Source organism: Erythrolamprus reginae, chromosome Z (genome assembly GCF_031021105.1).
Source record: "Erythrolamprus reginae isolate rEryReg1 chromosome Z, rEryReg1.hap1, whole genome shotgun sequence".
NCBI classification, from domain to species: domain Eukaryota; kingdom Metazoa; phylum Chordata; class Lepidosauria; order Squamata; family Dipsadidae; genus Erythrolamprus; species Erythrolamprus reginae.
In genome coordinates, this window is record NC_091963.1 from 27,835,305 (window position 1) to 27,853,230 (window position 17,926).

General features: G+C 40.6%; 1 protein-coding gene across 4 annotated transcripts; it reads left to right on the plus strand.

Moving 5' to 3' along the window:
- Positions 1 to 19: 19 nt before the first annotated feature.
- Positions 20 to 14,328, plus strand: RPP38 (ribonuclease P/MRP subunit p38). Of its 4 annotated transcripts, none has more exons than XM_070729297.1 (3): positions 36 to 184; positions 13,052 to 13,111; positions 13,207 to 14,328. In XM_070729297.1, the coding sequence occupies exons 1-3, from the start codon at positions 95 to 97 to the stop codon at positions 13,915 to 13,917; spliced, it is 861 nt and encodes a 286-aa protein (XP_070585398.1). In that variant the 5' UTR covers positions 36 to 94; the 3' UTR covers positions 13,918 to 14,328. The 4 variants fall into 4 exon arrangements, with proteins under 4 accessions (XP_070585397.1, XP_070585398.1, XP_070585396.1 ...); XM_070729295.1 differs by lacking the exon at positions 36 to 184 and adding exons at positions 10,805 to 10,960; positions 11,611 to 11,796 and having other exon boundaries at positions 13,052 to 14,328; XM_070729296.1 differs by having other exon boundaries at positions 20 to 184; positions 13,052 to 14,328.
- Positions 14,329 to 17,926: the final 3,598 nt, after the last annotated feature.

Genomic DNA, 17,926 nt, shown 5'->3' on the forward strand with positions numbered 1-17,926 from the left:
GCCCGGGCTGGCCAGTTTTGTGACTGGAGCGGGGCTTTGTGACGTCACTCCAAGGGTTGTACTACTCAGTGCGCCAAAGCAAACTCGGGGCGAGATGAGCTCGCCCTGCACTGAAGCGGGGAAAATGCAAGGCAAGCACCAGAGCCAGAGGAGGAGCGGTTGCAAGGCGGAGCAGCAGTCAGAGGTATTGTTCTGCTACGGCCAGAATCTCGAAACTGGAGAAAGAGGGTCAGATTTCAGCGCATTTGGGGTTGCTGCAAGATAAAGGCAGCCTCCTTGCAGTGCGCAGCGTCGCGAGAGACGCAATTGGGGTTTGGGGGGGGGGGTTGCCCTCCGTTGTAGAGGATTGTCATCAGCACAACAAGGTTTGATTGTCATAGTAGATAGCTTCGTCTACTTCGCAGCTCCGAAAGGACGGAGTACTTGAGACTAAATTTGTAAGAAGCAATATGATTATTAGAATCTGAGTCATTAGGATTTTATTGTATAAGTAATTAATGTTTTCTTCCAAATCCATAATATCAATACAACTATATTTTTCTTCAGGAATTATTACTAGCTTATAAAAGTAGACAAGGATTCTACTTCAAACAAAAAGTAGGAGAACTCACACAGCAGAACTACAGTACTACTGTAGCATAATGCAGCTGCTTAAAACTACCCTGCATCTACTTTGCAAACCGTTTAGTCTTCTAGCCATGTTTGTGCATGTAGAGAAGGCAACTCTGTGGAATAGTGTTGAAGCATGGTGGAGTAATATACAGAAGATTTAGAGAAGGTGAAGTAAACCCAGAGGCAGGGTTCAAGCAATCGGTACTTTTATTCAGCTCAGAGAACAAGTGACAATTCAGCGAGTACCGACTGACTCTGCTTGGAGAAACCGCTCCTTTTATACATTTGCGGTTCCCGCCAAAGCTAGAGCCGGCCGCGTCTGAGCCAATCAGGAGCGACTTCCTGCTTCGGCTCAGACAGCGCTGGAAAGAGGAACAAACTATTTACAGGAATTACAAGGTAGCCATTTCAGGATACAACACCCCTCCCCTCATAGTTGGACACATCCATCACGAAAGCCATGTGACAAAGTCGTCCAATCGGTGGGGCCTCCGAGGAGCTCGCACTGACCTGCGCAGTTCAATTTCTTCTTCGCCACCGACTGTGGAGGATGGCTCGCCGCTGTTCTCCCGGTGCGGTGGACTTGGTCTGGCGGGCCCAACGAAGGCTTCGGAGGACGAGGATGGCTCGGCGTCGCTGGATGGTTCCCCCTGGCCCGATAAGTCTCTTTGCATATTTGTTAATTCGGGCAATGTGCTAAAGTCTGTTGAAGGGGGAGAGTCCATGTCAGCGGTTTGTGTCAATTGATTTTCTGTTCGCTTCCGAATGTGGTCTATGTGTCGCTTCCACAAACGACCATCCTCTAGTTTTACAATATAAGTCTTTGGTGCATTTTGCTTAACAACAATTCCTTTCATCCAGTTTACATTTCCATCAAAACTTTTTACATATACATTTTGTCCCAAAAACATTTCTCTTTCAGGTTTTACACACATTTGGTTATTATTAACACAGAACCTTGGGTTTAACCTGTCTAGTGGTGACCTCAATTTCCTTCCCATCAATAACTCTGCAGGGCTTACATGTGTGTGCGAGTTAGGGGTAATGTGTTGGGTAAGTAGGAATTGGTCCAAGTTTTGTTGCACATCCCCAGGGCCTGACCTGCGCAATGCCTCCTTTGCCACCCGCACGTAACGTTCTGCCAATCCGTTAGCCCAGGGCGAATAAGGCGAGATGAGGGCATGCCTGATCCCTAGGCCATCTAGGAACAATTCGAATTGCCTGGCTGTTAGCTGTGGCCCATTGTCAGACACTAAGATATCTGGGCAACCATGGGATGCAAACAGTCTACTCAATACCTTGATGGTGGCACTTGTGGTTATGTTGTTCATTGCTATTATTTCCACCCATTTGGAGAAGGCATCAACCACTATTAAAAAATACTGGGACCCCACTGGGCCAGCAAAATCAATGTGGATTCTAGACCAAGGACCAGCAGGCTGTTCCCACTCAGCCGGAGTTGTTTTGGGGGGACTAGGCCGTGACTCTTGGCACGGTTCACACTTTGAAACCCAACTTTCAATATCAGCATCCAGCCCTGGCCACCATAAATGCCCCCTTGCCAGGCTCTTCATCCTGACAATCCCAGGATGACCCACATGTAACATTTTGAGTACCTTTTCCCTTAGGCTTCTGGGGATGATCACTCTATCCCCCCACAGCAGACAACCTTTTACATAAGATAACTCAAGTCTTTTGTTTTTGAAATCACACAATTCAGGTTTCACAACATCATTTTGCCATCCCTTTAGAACACAGTTCACCACTTGTTTAAGGGTTTGATCTTGCTGCGTGTGTGCAGCTACCTCTTTGGCCGTGGTTAGTGGGTTATCCTCGAGTTCTATCATTAACACATCTGTGGAAGGAACAGGGTCTTCCACTAAGTCTGTTATGGGGCACCTGCTGAGGCCGTCTGCGTGATTGATTTCCTTCCCCCCCTTGTGGGTGAGCTCATACTGGTACCCTGAGAGGAAAAGTGCCCATCTGATTAGTCTTGGAGACATAAAAGGTGGAGTGGGCTTGTTGGGGGCTAGCAAACCTAGTAGGGGCTTGTGGTCAGTGACTAGTTCAAAACTTCTTCCAAAAATATAATTGTGAAACTTCTTTACCCCTGCCACTAAAGCTAGAGCCTCCTTGTCTAACTGGCTATAATTCCTCTCTGTGCTGGTCATGGTTCTTGAGAAAAATGCTATTGGGGCCTCTGTCTTATTAGGTAGAACGTGAGCTAGGACTCCTCCTATGCCGTACGGCGAAGCATCGCACGTGAGCCTAATTGGTAGTGAAGCACTATATTGGACTACTACACTCTTAGAAGTTAATAAATTCTTTATTTGAGAAAAAGCTTCACGTTCAGTTTTCCCCCATGTCCAGCGGGCTTCCTTCTGGAGTAAACGATGGAGAGGCTCTGCTACTGTTGCCTTCTGCTTTAAAAAAACGGAATAAAAATTAAGGAGGCCTAAAAATGCCTGCAGCTCATTCTTATCTCGTGGTTCTGGGGCTTCTCTAATTGCTCTCAGCTTTTCTGTTGTGGGGTGGATACCTTCTTTATCTATTTTATATCCTAGGAATTCTATACTGTTGGTTCCCCAGACACATTTATCAGGCTTGATTCTTAACCCTTTGTCCTGTAATCTCTTAAGTACTTCCCTTATTCTTTTGTTTACTTGTTCCTGGTTTTCCCCTGCAATTAAGATGTCATCAAAGTATGGGATGGCCCCATTTACCCCTGATAATAGGCGTTCCATAATGCTCTGGAATATTCCTGGGGCTATGCTTACCCCAAACTGTAACCTCGTGCATTTGAAAGCCCCCCTGTGCGTTACAATTGTTTGTGCGTTTGCTGTTTGTTTGTCGACCGGAAGTTGCTGGTAAGCTTGCGCCAGGTCGATCTTTGCGAACCTTTTCCCCTCCCCCAGGGAGTGTAGAAGTTGTTGCACAACCGGGATGGGGTAGGGGTGGTGTTGGAGTGCCTTATTCAGGGTCGATTTGTAATCAGCGCAAACTCTTAAGGACCCATCTGGCTTCAAAGGTGTAACTATGGGAGTTTCCCATGGCCCCTGTTCCACAGGGACCAAAATACCTTGGCTAATGAGTTTATCCAGCTGTATGTCTAGTTTGGGGAGAAGCGGAAGGGGGACCCTGCGAGGTTTTAGTCTGATCGGTGGGACCTTGGGGTCAATAGAGAATGATATAGGGGGTCCCTTATACAATCCCAAGGTGGGGCTGAACACTTCAGGGAACTCTTTCACAAAGTTAGGCATATTATCACAGTTTACATTACACACACCCGAAATTTCGATCCCCAACGGTTCCATCCACGCTAAACCCAGAAGAGAGTGCTTGGCCCCCGTTACAATAAGCATGGGAAGGGTACATTTAACATTCTTGAATGCAATAGGTACATTTGCTGTTCCCAGGACCGAGATTACCCCCCCTTGAAAGTCTCTGATCACCAAAGAGGTTTGATTTAGATCAGCCTTAGACACATTAGGCATATACAGTTTAAACTTCTCCCAAGGCATGATGGTATATCTAGAGCCCGTATCCAGCTCCATTGAGCAAGGCTGGTTATTTAGTAACAGTGAGATAACAATTTTAGCCCCCTTTTTGGCTGCCGTGTTATTCACGGAAAATTGAGAGTTACCTCTATAGTAGTCGCGGTTAGCGGTTGAGTAGTTCCTTTGACCCGAGTTGCGGAACGGTCTCCTTTCTCGCGATTGGGGGGTCTGGTTTTGTGGTCGCTGGTATTGCGGTGTGGCGAATGTTTCTTCCGGTGCTGTTGCTCTGCATGCGATGGCGATGTGGCCTCTACGGCTGCAGCGGCGGCATGCAGCGTCTCGGAAAGGGCATCGATGGCGCTGGTGATTTCCCCGGCAGCCCGCGCAGGGGGCTGGGTGAGTAGCTCTATGGTGTCTCGGCTGGTCTTGCACCAGGAGGCAGTTGTCCCCGCTGTGAGCTGGTTGGCTGAGGTCGTCTGTTTCCACGGCGCGGGGAGACGCGGAGTCAATCTTGGCAATGAGTTCTCGCCTTCCGTGCTCTTTCAACTCTCTAGCTGCTGCGTCGGCTGCTTCTGCGGTTTGCGCTAGTTTAATCACGGTCTGTAGAGTCGGCTCTTCTTCGGTGAGGAGTTTATTTCTCACTGTGGCGCTTTTCATGCCGAAAACCAGGGCGTCGGTGAGGCGAGCTTCCGGGTCTTTAAACTTGCATTGAGCAAGTACCGTTCGAGCCGCGTTGTAAACTGGTTGATTGACTCGGTTTCCTTCTGAGCCATCATGGAAAATTGATGCCGAAAAACCATGGCTGGTTTGGTCGGTTTGAAATGGCTCGCTAGCTTTTCCTGTAGGACGTCCCACGCTACGGTTCTTGCTTGCTGCGGTTCGGTGAGAGTCTGGGCAAGTCCACGGATTTCTGGGCCGCAGTAATTAAGGAAAATAGCCCGTCTGCGATCGGCTTCGGCGTCCTCTATTCCCGCCGCCTCGAGGAAGATCTCGAAGGTGGCCATGTATTCGTCCCAGGTTGTTTTCTCGGGATCGAAGAGTTCCGGAGCCTGGCCGATCTGGACTTTGTTCATGTTGCACGCGATGTTTCTTCCGTCCGTTCGTCGCCAGTGAAGTAAACCCAGAGGCAGGGTTCAAGCAATCGGTACTTTTATTCAGCTCAGAGAACAAGTGACAGCTCAGCAAGGCAAAGTGACAATTCAGCGAGTACCGACTGACTCTGCTTGGAGAAACCGCTCCTTTTATACATTTGCGGTTCCCGCCAAAGCTAGAGCCGGCCGCGTCTGAGCCAATCAGGAGCGACTTCCTGCTTCGGCTCAGACAGCGCTGGAAAGAGGAACAAACTATTTACAGGAATTACAAGGTAGCCATTTCAGGATACAACAGAAGGTTTGACTGTTGCTTTTTGGACTGCCAAATTATGAATCTATCATGCTGCTTTGTTTGCAGTAGCAAACACTAGCAGAGGCTAGTGTATAGAATAGAACAGAATAGAATTTTATTGAACAAGTGTATTTATTGGACACATAAGGCATTTGTCTTGGCATTTGTCTCAGAGTACATAAAAGAAAAGATAAGTTAATCAAGAATCATAATGATATTCCGGATAAAAATAAGCAAACAAATCATATTAGGAACCAGTCAATATAATTTGTAAGGATAGAAGCAACAAAGTTACAGTCATACAACCATTTGAATGTTTTATTTATTGTATTTTTTACTAAAATGTTGTAAGCCGCCCCGAGTCCATGGAGAGGGGCGGCATATAAGTCATAATAATAATAATAATAATAATAATAATAATAATAATAATAATAATAATAATAAATCTGTCAAGAGGAAGGTCGTGTTCACACGACCCTTTCAGTCCCGTCTCTGCTAAATTGTGTCATTGCAGCTGGTGTAAGCTAATTGAGGACTCGTTGCTTTATTTATTGGTACAGTGATACCTCATCTTACAAATGCCTCGTCATACAAACTTTTCGAGATACAAACCCGGGGTTTAAGATTTTTTTGCCTCTTCTTACAAACTATTTTCACCTTACAAACCCACCGCCGCCGCTGGGATGCCCCGCCTCCGGACTTCCGTTGCCAGCGAAGCACCTGTTTTTGCGCTGCTGGTATTACCCTGAGGCTCCCCTCCATGGGAAACCCCACCTCCGGACTTCCATGTTTTTGTGATGCTGCAGGGGAATCCCAGCAGGGGAATCCCAGTAGTGCAAAAACGGGCGCTTCGCTGGCAACGGAAGTCCGGAGGTGGGGTTTCCCAGCGAGAGGAGCCTCAGTGAAATCGCAGCATCGCAAAAACACAGAAGTCCGGAGGTGGGATTTTCCATGGAGGGGAGCCTCAGGGGAATCCCAGCAGCGCAAAAATGGGTGCTTTGGCTGGCAAAAAGGGTAAATTTTGGGCTTGCACACATTAATCACTTTTCCATTGATTCCTATGGGAAACATTGTTTCATCTTACAAACTTTTCACCTTAAGAACCTCATCCTGGAACCAATTAAGTTTGTAAGACAAGGTATCACTGTATTCCGCCTTTATTGTTTTAAAAATAATTTAAGGAAGAAAATATGTCCAGCACATCTTTTTCTTCCTATTTTCCCCACAACATCCATCTTAAAGTGAGTTAGGCTTAGAAAGAAAGCTGCATTAACTTTCTCCACAAATGCCTAAATCAGAAAAGTATGTAAGTGCAGCCTTGGAAGCAGAGATCAATAATTGGGGGGAGGGGGTATCCAGGAACAGTCAGCTTTTATTGCTTGGCAGCTAGAAAAATTGCACCAAGAAACAAAAAATGTGTTCCCCTGGACTTTTTTCTAACCTAGAATTAAAATGAAGTAAAATAAATTAGAATAAAGTAGGGCATTTCAGTCTTCTCCTTTTCCAGTTTTTATTTTCCATATTATTAATCTGAAAAGAATAAATATTAATTTGATAAGAAAACAACTTTAGAATAGTTGACATATAATTATTCTTTTTTAAAAGACTATGAGGAAAAATTGATTAACTTTTGGCAATGTTCATTTTAGAAGTAAATTATTTGAAGAAATAGTATTTCAGGTAATTACATTGATCAATATTCTATTGATCAAACTCTGCTGGACTATTTTTATTGGATTGGGAAATTTCGCCCCTGGCCATTTTCTGAAAAGTTATTTTACACTCAGAATTAATACGGATATCCATTGTTTTTCAACAGTCTTGCCTACAGTTTACTATTAATTATATAAACTAGATGAATTAGAGTAAAGCACTTCAGTTTCAGTATCTTCTATTGATTTCAATTGTAGAAAGTCAACTCTGAAAATATATTTGTATAAATATGGCATGGCATTGTACATTAAAAATGCACAATAAAACAATATGCTAACATTTGTTTATTTTTATTGCTCAGCAAATTTTAAGGGTCTCCTTATTGTATCCTAAATCCAGTTCTCTATTTAATAAGACCAAATGTGCACGTCTTACCTCATCCCCAATACTATTAAGAGATTTTCCACACTGCTTTTAAATTGCTTGTCTCCTGTGCAAAAACTAGAAATGAGGCTGGATTAAGAATGACTTTCAAGGGGTTCAGCTCATTTGTGTTTTGACAAGGAGAATGGTCATTCTTTCCAGAATAGGAGTAATTGATTCTACTGGAATGAAGTTGTCTGTATTTAAATAACAGGATGCAAAACAACACGTAAGCCAGTACAAGTCATAAAACACTATAGGTTATCTCATTTAGGAACTGCCTTATTTTTCAGAGTATGATAGTGATGAGAAAGTAATTTGCAACCAGTTGATTATAGGAAGAGCAATATACAGGAGAGAAAACCACAGGATAAAAAGACAGATTAGATCCAGGGTGGTAAAGCAATATGACATTACAGTGTTCCCTCAATTTTCGCTGGGGATGCATTCCGAGACCACCTGGGAAAGTCGAATTTCCGCGAAGTAGAGATGCAGAAGTAAATACACTATTTTTGGCTATGAACAGTATCAAAAGCCTTCCCTTAACACTTTAAACCCCTAAACTACAATTTCCCATTCCCTTAACAACCATTTAGATTATTACTCACCATGTTTATTTATTAAAGTTTATTTTTTAAAAAAAATATTAAAGGTGGATGAAAGTTTGGCGATGACATATGACATCATCGGGCGGGAAAAACTGTGGTATAGGGGGAAAAACCATGAAGTATATTTTAATTAATATTTTTGAAAAACCGTGGTATAGACTTTTTGCGAAGTTCGAACCCGCGAAAATCGAGGGAACACTGTACTAAATACTCTCCCAATAGTTATTCAGCCTATATGAGATTATACTGTATAGTGAAAGGTTGAATTGCAAAAAGATGAGTATAGATTTAAAACTGGAAAAAGAAAAATACATTGTGTTTATGACATTATTGTGATAACTGAAAATGCAAATTATCTCAAGCTCTAGTAATGAAAACCAAGGACTAATAAAACAAATAGGGTTATTAAATAAAAAGATGAAACTAAAATAGTGGATACAGTCATTGATTCTAAAACTCATAGTGAAGATATTAAAGGAGTAGATACTGTATTTCTGCCTTTTAGAATTGACATCAATGTTAAAAGGACCAGCAATCAAGAAATAGACTGCAGATGATATACATGATCATGTAGCAATAAAATACTTGGAAATGATATTTAGATGTTGGAATATGTTTGTTCTGAGAATCATTCAAGCAACAGTTTTTTTCTGTGATATGTAAATATGTAGCATTTGAATGTTGAACTTTGAAGAAACAATATATTTATGCTTTTGCTATCTATCTATAGGTTTTCATTCATGCAATTAGGCAGGTGAGAATTGTATTCTGGAGTCATTTTGAAAATATACAACTCTCTGTAATACTAAGAAAGGTAGAAGGAAAGAAAAATGGATTTTTCAGTAGCAAAGTAGATGGACTTGCTTAGAGCATTGATGGGTCCACAATTAAAATAGCTGAAGAGTTAGGTTGGAAACAGATCGTCCTAGAGTCACTAAGAGACAATATTAAATTGAAGACACATAAGGACCAAAAAGGAACCAGCTAAGACCATGCTAACCAGCCAATGAGTAGTACAATTTAAAAGGCCTTGGCAAAATAAGATACCTTACAATGAATCTAATTCTGCTATTTGCTTTTTTCCTTATTGGGGAAAAGTTCTTGGAATGCCAATTCTTGGCCAGCAAAATTTATCAAATGCTCTGTTTATTGAAATCTGAAAAGGATGGATGCTTGAAGATTCAAATCATTTTTCTACCAAAAAATATTTTGAATTGCTGCATAGACTGCAGAATTTCCACCCAATCCAATCTTTTGCTAGTCATAGCTGCAAAAAATAAAATACTGATACCAACTTCTAGCCTAAATCACCATGTCCCAGGACTTAAAAGGAATGACAGATTAAAGCATTCTGTTCCATTTCAAAATGTTGACTATATTTGTGAATTTTTATTCAGAATTGATATGGGACATGTTTTTGTGTGAGATCTGGAATCTCTGCCGTCAGGCATGGGGGAACTGAGATATTCTTTCCTCCTAGGCCTTTACAATTTATGCATTCTATGTTTGTTTGTAGGGATGTTTGGTTTTACAATAAGGGTTTTTTAGTTGTTTTAGTATTGGATTTATATGATGTTTTTTTATTACTGTTGTTAGCTGCCCTGAATCTCTTGCAACAACTCAAAATACCGATTGTAAGAACTTCCCATAGTTGCCAGGCCCCCAGGTGTGGTGGTAGAGCCATGCCTTAAGGACCTTCTTAAAGGTTATCAAGGCCAATCCAAGGTTTGGGAGATGATATTCCCAAGAGGGAGCAAGCATAGCAGAAAAAAATTCTCTTCTTGGTCCCACCAGATGATATGCTTTTAAACTGGATCAGTCTGAGTTCCTAAAGGCAGTTTAATCTTAATTGCATCACTAGTCCTGCTTGGGGAATGTCACTATTTGAGCTGACAAGGAGTAAGAGGCTGATGTTTTGAGTTAGTCTATTGTTCTGGATAAAATTGGAAGTGTTAAGGGCTAATCGAACCTTGTAAAAGTTACAATTTCTCTTTGGCTTCTTATTTATTGTTTTTATTTTGTGGTGTGTCCGGTGTCTTTCTCCGCCCCCCCCTCCCACTATTACTCCTACTATTAGCGGCATGGTTTTTATTTTAAATATATAAATACTTTATTTATTTATTTATTTATTATTTAATTTGTGTGCCTTGTCAATATTATTATCCTTGTCAATACAACAGAATTGTTGTATTGTATACAAAGAAATTGTTGTATTGTATACAAAGAAAGTTGTATTGTATACAAAGAAAGTCACGTGACGCCCAGAGACCAAGAAATTGTTGTATTGTATACAAAGAAAGTTGTATTGTATACAAAGAAAGTCACGTGACGCCCAGAGACCAGTCCCAACACAACAATCCAAAAAAAAAAAAAGCCGTTCCAGGAACTCTGTTCTGGCTTTCCCACCGTCCTGGTCGTTTAGGCAATTATGCGGATTATGGCCATTAGGGGGCGCTCAGGAGAGACGTGAATGCAGAACAGTAGCAGCCGTTCACAGCAATCTAGAGTTGATCGGTTGCGCGCCCCAACTTTGCGTCCAGAAGTCCGCCCAGACGCGAAGGGGCGCTGGCGAGGTGAGCGTGAGCCTAAACTTGACCGTAACTGGCCGCTTCCGCTTCCTGCTCAACTGAACACGGCGTGGGAAATATTCCCCGAGCGTTGCTTCTGCGCGGCGCTTTGATCGGTGGAGGGAGAAATTGATCGCGCCGCTGGAGTTTGGAGGGGAAGTGGGTGACGTGCATCTCCCGGTGGGTTACGAGACGCGTGAAGCTGCTGGCTAGCCAGGTGAGTGAAAGCGCAAGTGTATGCATCGTTGCCTTTTACTTTCTTCATTGATAGCGAACCCAGATTTCCCTTTAAATCGGATGGAAGAGCTCTATGCAATAAGCTCTCCTTTAGGAAAAATAAAGTCTATCGGGCGGTTATCTTTTCCTTCTTTATTAAGTTGTGTATTGCAGCTTTAAGGGGCATTTCTTTTTTTCAATTTGTGTCAATGGCTGATTTGGAAAATTGGGTTTCTGTGCACCACCTGAAGTTGCCGAATCTATTTGCCTTATTGTGCTGGGGTTCTATGTCATTATTTATTGTCTCAGCGATTAGCAGAGAAAAGTGTCCCATAGTCTGAAAATAGAAAAAGACCTTTTATTGGACGCTGGTGGTGGAATGGTAAAAGTATCAAACAAGTTGTTTCCATATTTTTGCCAAGGAAATATGAGTGTATCTGTGCAGTCTCCAAAGGTTGATCTCTTTGCTCTTTATCACACAAGGCTAAAAATTGGCCATGTTGCAGGGCATACTGGATGAGAAACTTGATGGATCCTCTAATTGGTATCAGTTCCTGGAACCACATGGATAAATCTCCAGGATGCTCAGTTTTCCACTTGGTTCTTTGGATTCATCTATTTTATTCTAATTCTTTTTCTACTCTATTCTAGGTTGTTTATATTGAGCAACCAATTCTGCCAGTTGTGGTCCATTTCTCTGTGTTGCTAGCCTCTGAACAGTTGGCACGCTGGGCATTGTGACTCAGCTCTGCTGACAACTGGCTGAGCAGTTTCTACCAAATTTAAAACTGATTTTCATGAGCCAGCTCCAAGACATCTCTGTCTTTGCATCTTCCAGTAGGTCACCCTTCATTATCTAATTGACTTCATGCTCACTCCACCTTTTCCAACATATATTTTTCAAGGGAGGATAACAACCTAGCCAAGCTTATTTTAGTTTAGTATGTTTGTATAAATCCAGCCCATTTGGATAGTTAATATTGTGAGAACCTTAACCATCATGTTATGAATGCATATATTATGAGGACACAACCATTTTGTTACCAAAAAGGGATGGGTGTTCAGGAATACTTCACAGCTGTTTTTCCTATTATCATTCTTTATGTGTATACAGTGTATGTGGTTAGAACACATACATACTTTGGTTGCTGGCAAATAAATAGCTTAATTTGTCTTGCAAGAGGGGAAGGATGTGACAATATTTGGCAGACAAATTGACACTTCTTAAACCCTGTTGATTTGTACAAGCCTAGTAGATCAACATTTTCTGTGTTTTATTTTACATTTATTTACTTTTTTCTACAATTAACATCTATGGGGGAGGGAAAAAATCCTTCCATTTCTGAGATGGTCCAGTTTCCCCCCCCATACTGTAAGCACAAAAGAGTTTGGGAATTATCCCTCTTGCTTCTGCCTTGCTTCATCTTTTTCCTTCCAGTTTTCAGTCTTTTCAAGATAAATGTGTTTTTTTATAATGCATTCAGAATATGGTAATTTAAGTTTAATTATTTGTGCTCCAAGTGAAAATATTACACTGATTGATGGAACGCTGATTTTTTTTATTATAGAGAAATCATTAACAATACTGCAGCTAATTGGGTGTAACTTGAATCAGCTCCCTCCGGAGATTCGCACTGCCCCCATCCTCCTTGCCTTTTGAAAGAGTTTAAAAACTCATCTTTGTTGCCAGGCCTTGGCTTACTAGATCTTCCCTCTGACCAACGAATGTTCTTAGTATGATTTTATTGAATGAATGTTAATGAAAGTTTTTAAAGTTAGAATTTTTAAAGATTATTTGCATATATATTAATTGGATTAACTGTACTATTGTATCTTTGTATATGCTGTGAGCCGCCCCAAGTCCTCGAAGAGGGGCGGCATGCAAATCCAATTAAATAAACAAATAAAATAAATAAACTTTTTTCTAATACCACGGGGATAAATATTTTTCAACTGTAAAATTACATCTTCAGATTCTTTTAATAGCATCAAATGAAATCAATATAAGAAAAAACAAATGGGACATTTTATTATTTCTAATGCTACACGTTAAGCAGAATTCTTAAAACATTTTTTATTGTGTTCATTGCAGGTTGAGTTCCAAAGAGTAAGAACACCAAAATGTCTGTTCCGCGGGGGAAAGGATCAGCCCGTAAGTCCAAACAAATCGTGAAAACATCTTTGAACAACCCATATATTCCACAATGGTGTACACTGCCAGGAGAGGATATGCATTTTGTCTTGCAGGCCTTGGAAGACGTCATGAAGCAAATTGGGTTTAAAAAAATAGAGGATCAGAAGAGAATGAAACCCACTTCCAGGAAAAGGCGAAAGAAGGAAGAATGTTGCAATCTTCCAAGCAAACTTACTGAAGACAAAGGGGCTGATGACCCAAAAGCACGTGGGTGGTCTGATGTGCAAATCAGGAACCAGCTTGCTATTGGGATCAATGAAGTAACCAGAGCTTTAGAAAAAAATGAGTTGTGTCTTGTACTGGTATGCAAATCTGCCAAACCTGCCTTGCTAACATCTCATCTGATTCCACTCAGTGCAAGTCGAGCTATTCCAGCTGGCCAAGTTCCACGTCTCAGTGAAACATTAGCCCCAGTGCTTGGATTAACATCTGTGCTAGCTTTGGGGTTTAAAAGAACTGCTGATGTGTTTGCAAAGGTACTTGAAGTAATTATTCCACGAATTCCTAGTTTAGATCTGCCTTGGATACAGCATGAAATTGAACCACTGTTAATAAACGATGCTGATGTTACGACTGCTTCAGATACCGAATTCACTGAGTCTACCCCAGTAGGGAGCTCTCTCAGTCACAAGTGGAAACTAGCAGATGTCAGCCTACTTGCTTCCCCTATCATAACTCTTCAGACGCTTAAAGTTAAAAATGTTGTTCCCAATCCAAAAAAGCGCCGCAAACTTCCCAAAACTAAAAAACGTATTTCAAAATAGCGTTGATTTCTACAGTTTGCAGTTCCATTTTCCCAAACTATGATGTATAATAATGTCATATAACTGCAAATAGTTTTTCCAAATTAGTTTTCAATTGGAACTGAAACTAGGCCTTTTTTAAAGGTATATCCATCTAGAAGGGGCTGCTTAATATACATAATTCCTAAAAAATTACTTCATTTTTTTCCCATTCTGTTATTTCTTCCCCTAATTTTTTTCATTTTACACTTTTTTTCTACTTTCCCTTAACTAATTTCCAGCCAGTAAATTTCTTTTGCAGCTAGAAGAAACAAAGATGTGTTCCTGTATTCCAATAGAAAAAAAATAGTTCATTGTATAAATTAGCCTGTTGTTCCTGATGTTTTTTATTAGGAATTATGAATTCAATAAATATAACCTATTTATTCTGGCTATAACTGTTTTGGAATGTGGATTCTGCAAGTAGACACAGCATAGAAATTATGTATTCTACAAGTGTATACAATTTGTGTGTATATATAAATTTTGTTTCTAGTGATGTTGGTAACTAAGTAGGCATGATGGAAAAGCTGGCCATTGTTTATGATGTTGTATATGATTTTGGGGTAGAAATCATACTTAGTTCATGGTGCCTTCTACAGTTAATTAGGAGGGCCTATCCTAACCTGATGCTTTCCGAATATTTTAGGTTACAGCTTCCATCTTTCCCAGTCTGTAGGGATTGTATCATTTTAAACAGAATACAGTGTTCCCTCAATTTTCGCGGGTTCGAACTTCGCGAAACGTCTATACCACGGTTTTTCAAAAATATTAATTAAAAAATACTTCGCAGTTTTCCCCCCTATACCACGATTTTTCCCACCCGATGATGTCATATGTCATTGCCAAACTTTCGTCTGCCTTTAAAAAACATTTTTTTAAAATAAACTTCAATAAATAAACATGGTGAGTAATAATCTAAATGGTTGCTATGGGAATGCGAAATTGTAATTTAGGGGTTTAAAGTGTCAAGGAAAGGCTTGGGATACTGTTCATAGCCAAAAATAGTGTATTTACTTCCGGATCTCTACTTCGCAGAAATTCGACTTTCGTGGGCGGTCTCGGATCGCATCCCCCGCGAAAATCAAGGGAACACTGTACCTTGGTTTTTGAAGAAACAAATACTGTAGATTAAACATAATTATTCAAAACAAAATAGTATGAAAGTGATACATTTATTGAAACATTCATTGGTGCCAATAAAAGTCAAGAAGTGTTAAGAGGCTGTAACTGAACAGAGCTGCGCACTTGAGAGCAGAGCCTTTTTCTCTTTAATATTTTTTCTTAAAACAGTTGTGATTCTCATCGAGTAGGACATGCAGAACTGAGCATAGATGCATTTTGCTTTTAATAATACAAATTGCTTTCTTTAGCATATCAAATCAGTTTCCTGCACTAAGATAAGAGAGGCATTTGAGACTTCAGGCTTTTGGATTAATAGCTTGTGAGGTGAACTGGTCCAGAAAAGCAGATTCCTAAAAGGAGGACACAGTATTGTCATCTATATATATAAAAGCGAAAACCACTCACACATTAATCACGAAATCTCCAGAACCATCAAGCCCACAAACTTGAAATTTGCCGCATATCTTCCTCTTGGCCTCTGGATGCTCACTAAGAAAGGGTTTTTCAAAACGACCATCGGAGCGTGAGTATTTCTTATATTATTATTAACAAGCTCTGATGCTAACAAGTTCCCCACCCTCCCCACCTGAAAAGAAGTGTGACCCAAATGCAAAACACAAGTAGGAGTTTTAGTTTCGCTTTTGCTTCCACAGCAGCAAGCAGCTTTACTACGGGACAGTTGAGCAAAGCTACACAGACTCCTTCCTGCCTCCTTGCTCACACAGCAAATACTGCTTGAGTTTCCAAACACTTCTCAACTCTCTCACACACTTAACAGTTGAATACCAATGGATGCTGGTAGGCAGAGGCAGATTTTCCTCCTCGGTTCAGACGATCTGTTCCTTCTACTGCAATACCAGTTAAAGGAAAAAGAGGTTAAAAATGCAGGAAAAGATTTACAGATGCGATTAGGAAAAGACCAGTAAGGGTAGCTGCCTGTTTCTCCCACGGCCAGTTCTATGTAGCATGCTCCAGAGTCAGTCCAACTGACAGCCTGGTCATCTTCCAACCAGAGAGCAAGGTCAGGAATGTTTACAGGGATGTCCGGAGCAATTCATCTGAAGGACAATTGAAAATCTATGCTACGCAAATAAGGTCTTCATCCATAACAGAAACTTAGCTTACTATCTCTTAATGAAATAATACAGTCATTTTTTAAACTACACATTAATTTTCAAGCTTTGTCAATTTATCAAGCCCCATCACATAGTTTCTTGGCGAAGCAGAGGTATTTAGCTAGTACAGTGGTACCTCTACTTAAGAACTTAAGTCGTTCCGTAACTAGGTTCTTAAGTAGAAAAGTTTGTAAGTAGAAGCAATTTTTCCCTTAGAAATCAATGTAAAAGCAAATAATGCATGCAAACCCATTAGGAAAGAAATAAAACCTTGGAATTTGGGTGGGAGGAGGAGGAGGAAGAAGAAGAGGACAGTCGCTGCCCAGAGTGAAGGGAGTGTTTCTTTTCTCTGGTGCTGGCAGAGGTTTATTCCTTCTCCAAGCGCCCAGAGAAAGGAAAATGCTCTGTTTGCTCTGGGCTGCCAAAGCCTCCTTAAGTGCCACCGAAAGACTCCTCTGGCAGCCCAGAAAAGCCCGAGATGGCCGAAATTAAATGGGGAATGGCAGGAAGCTGGCCGGGCCTTCGTGCCGCTCTCAAATTTCCTGTGAAATTTTTCCGGGCTCGGGTTCTTAAGTAAAAAATGGTTCTTAAGAAGAGCCAAAAAAATCTTGAACGCCCGGTTCTTATCTGGAAAAGTTTTTAAGTAGAGGCCTTCTTAAGTAGAGGTACCACTGTATTCAGATAAATATATTATTAAATCCAAGCATTAAAATTGGTCCTGGTTGCATAATTAAAATAATGGTTCAGAATAAACTTACTTCATTAAATTGCTATAGAAAGGCTTGTAGAAACAAGGAAATTGGAGGAAGAACCAGGATAGGAAGTATAGAACTGTCTGTTAACCAGGTGTAAGTTACTTTAAGCACAGATTTTGCAACTAATGCAAAATCCAGATTAGTGCTATTGGGAGTTTCTGGCAACATTTCAAATTATAATTCCAAGTTTGTATGCAACATCAAGTTTGGGGAAAACATGTACAAGAGTCCCTTCCCTTATTAGCTATCAAACAATAGGAAAAGAGTACAAGCTTGAGATTTAGTAACCAAATTAGCAGTTTTTGATTTAGGGGCAACGAAAACACATGATCTCATGTTCATTCTAAGCTAGGCTATCGGAATCTCTTTGAAAATTTTCACATTTGGAAATGTACAAATATGGTTTCAGTATTAAATTGCTTGTTATACTATCTACCAAGGCTACTAACAAATTAGGATCAACTTTTGATAACACATTTTCTCCAGAAAGTTTGTATTTGAATCTACCTTGAAAAGATGTTCAGGTCACTGTTAGATATCTACAACTCTCCCTCCCCACCTAGGTTCAAGATACTATTTTGAAATGTGGAAAAACAAAAAATATCCAAGAAATATCAAAATTTAGATAGCCAGCTCGCGTAGCATGTTATGCCATCCTATTGGGGTTGACATATGCAGCAAGAAACCAAACATGACAATATGGCTTGGCATTATGTTCAAACGAGGCTACTGTTTTTATCAATGGGAAGATTATGGAAGTTGTAGTCCAATGCATTGGGAAAATGCTAGTTGGAGAAGGGCTTAAAATAATTAAAGCTTAAAATAATCAAAGAAAACAAAAATGCCTCAAAAATTGGCCAAAATTTTTTTTGTTGTCTACAAACTAACTATAGTTTTTCAACAAACATGCTAACTGTGATGTGTGAAAATCGTTTGACAAATCTATATATAAACTATTGTTGAAAATATAATATTAATCTAAAGGGAAACCGATAT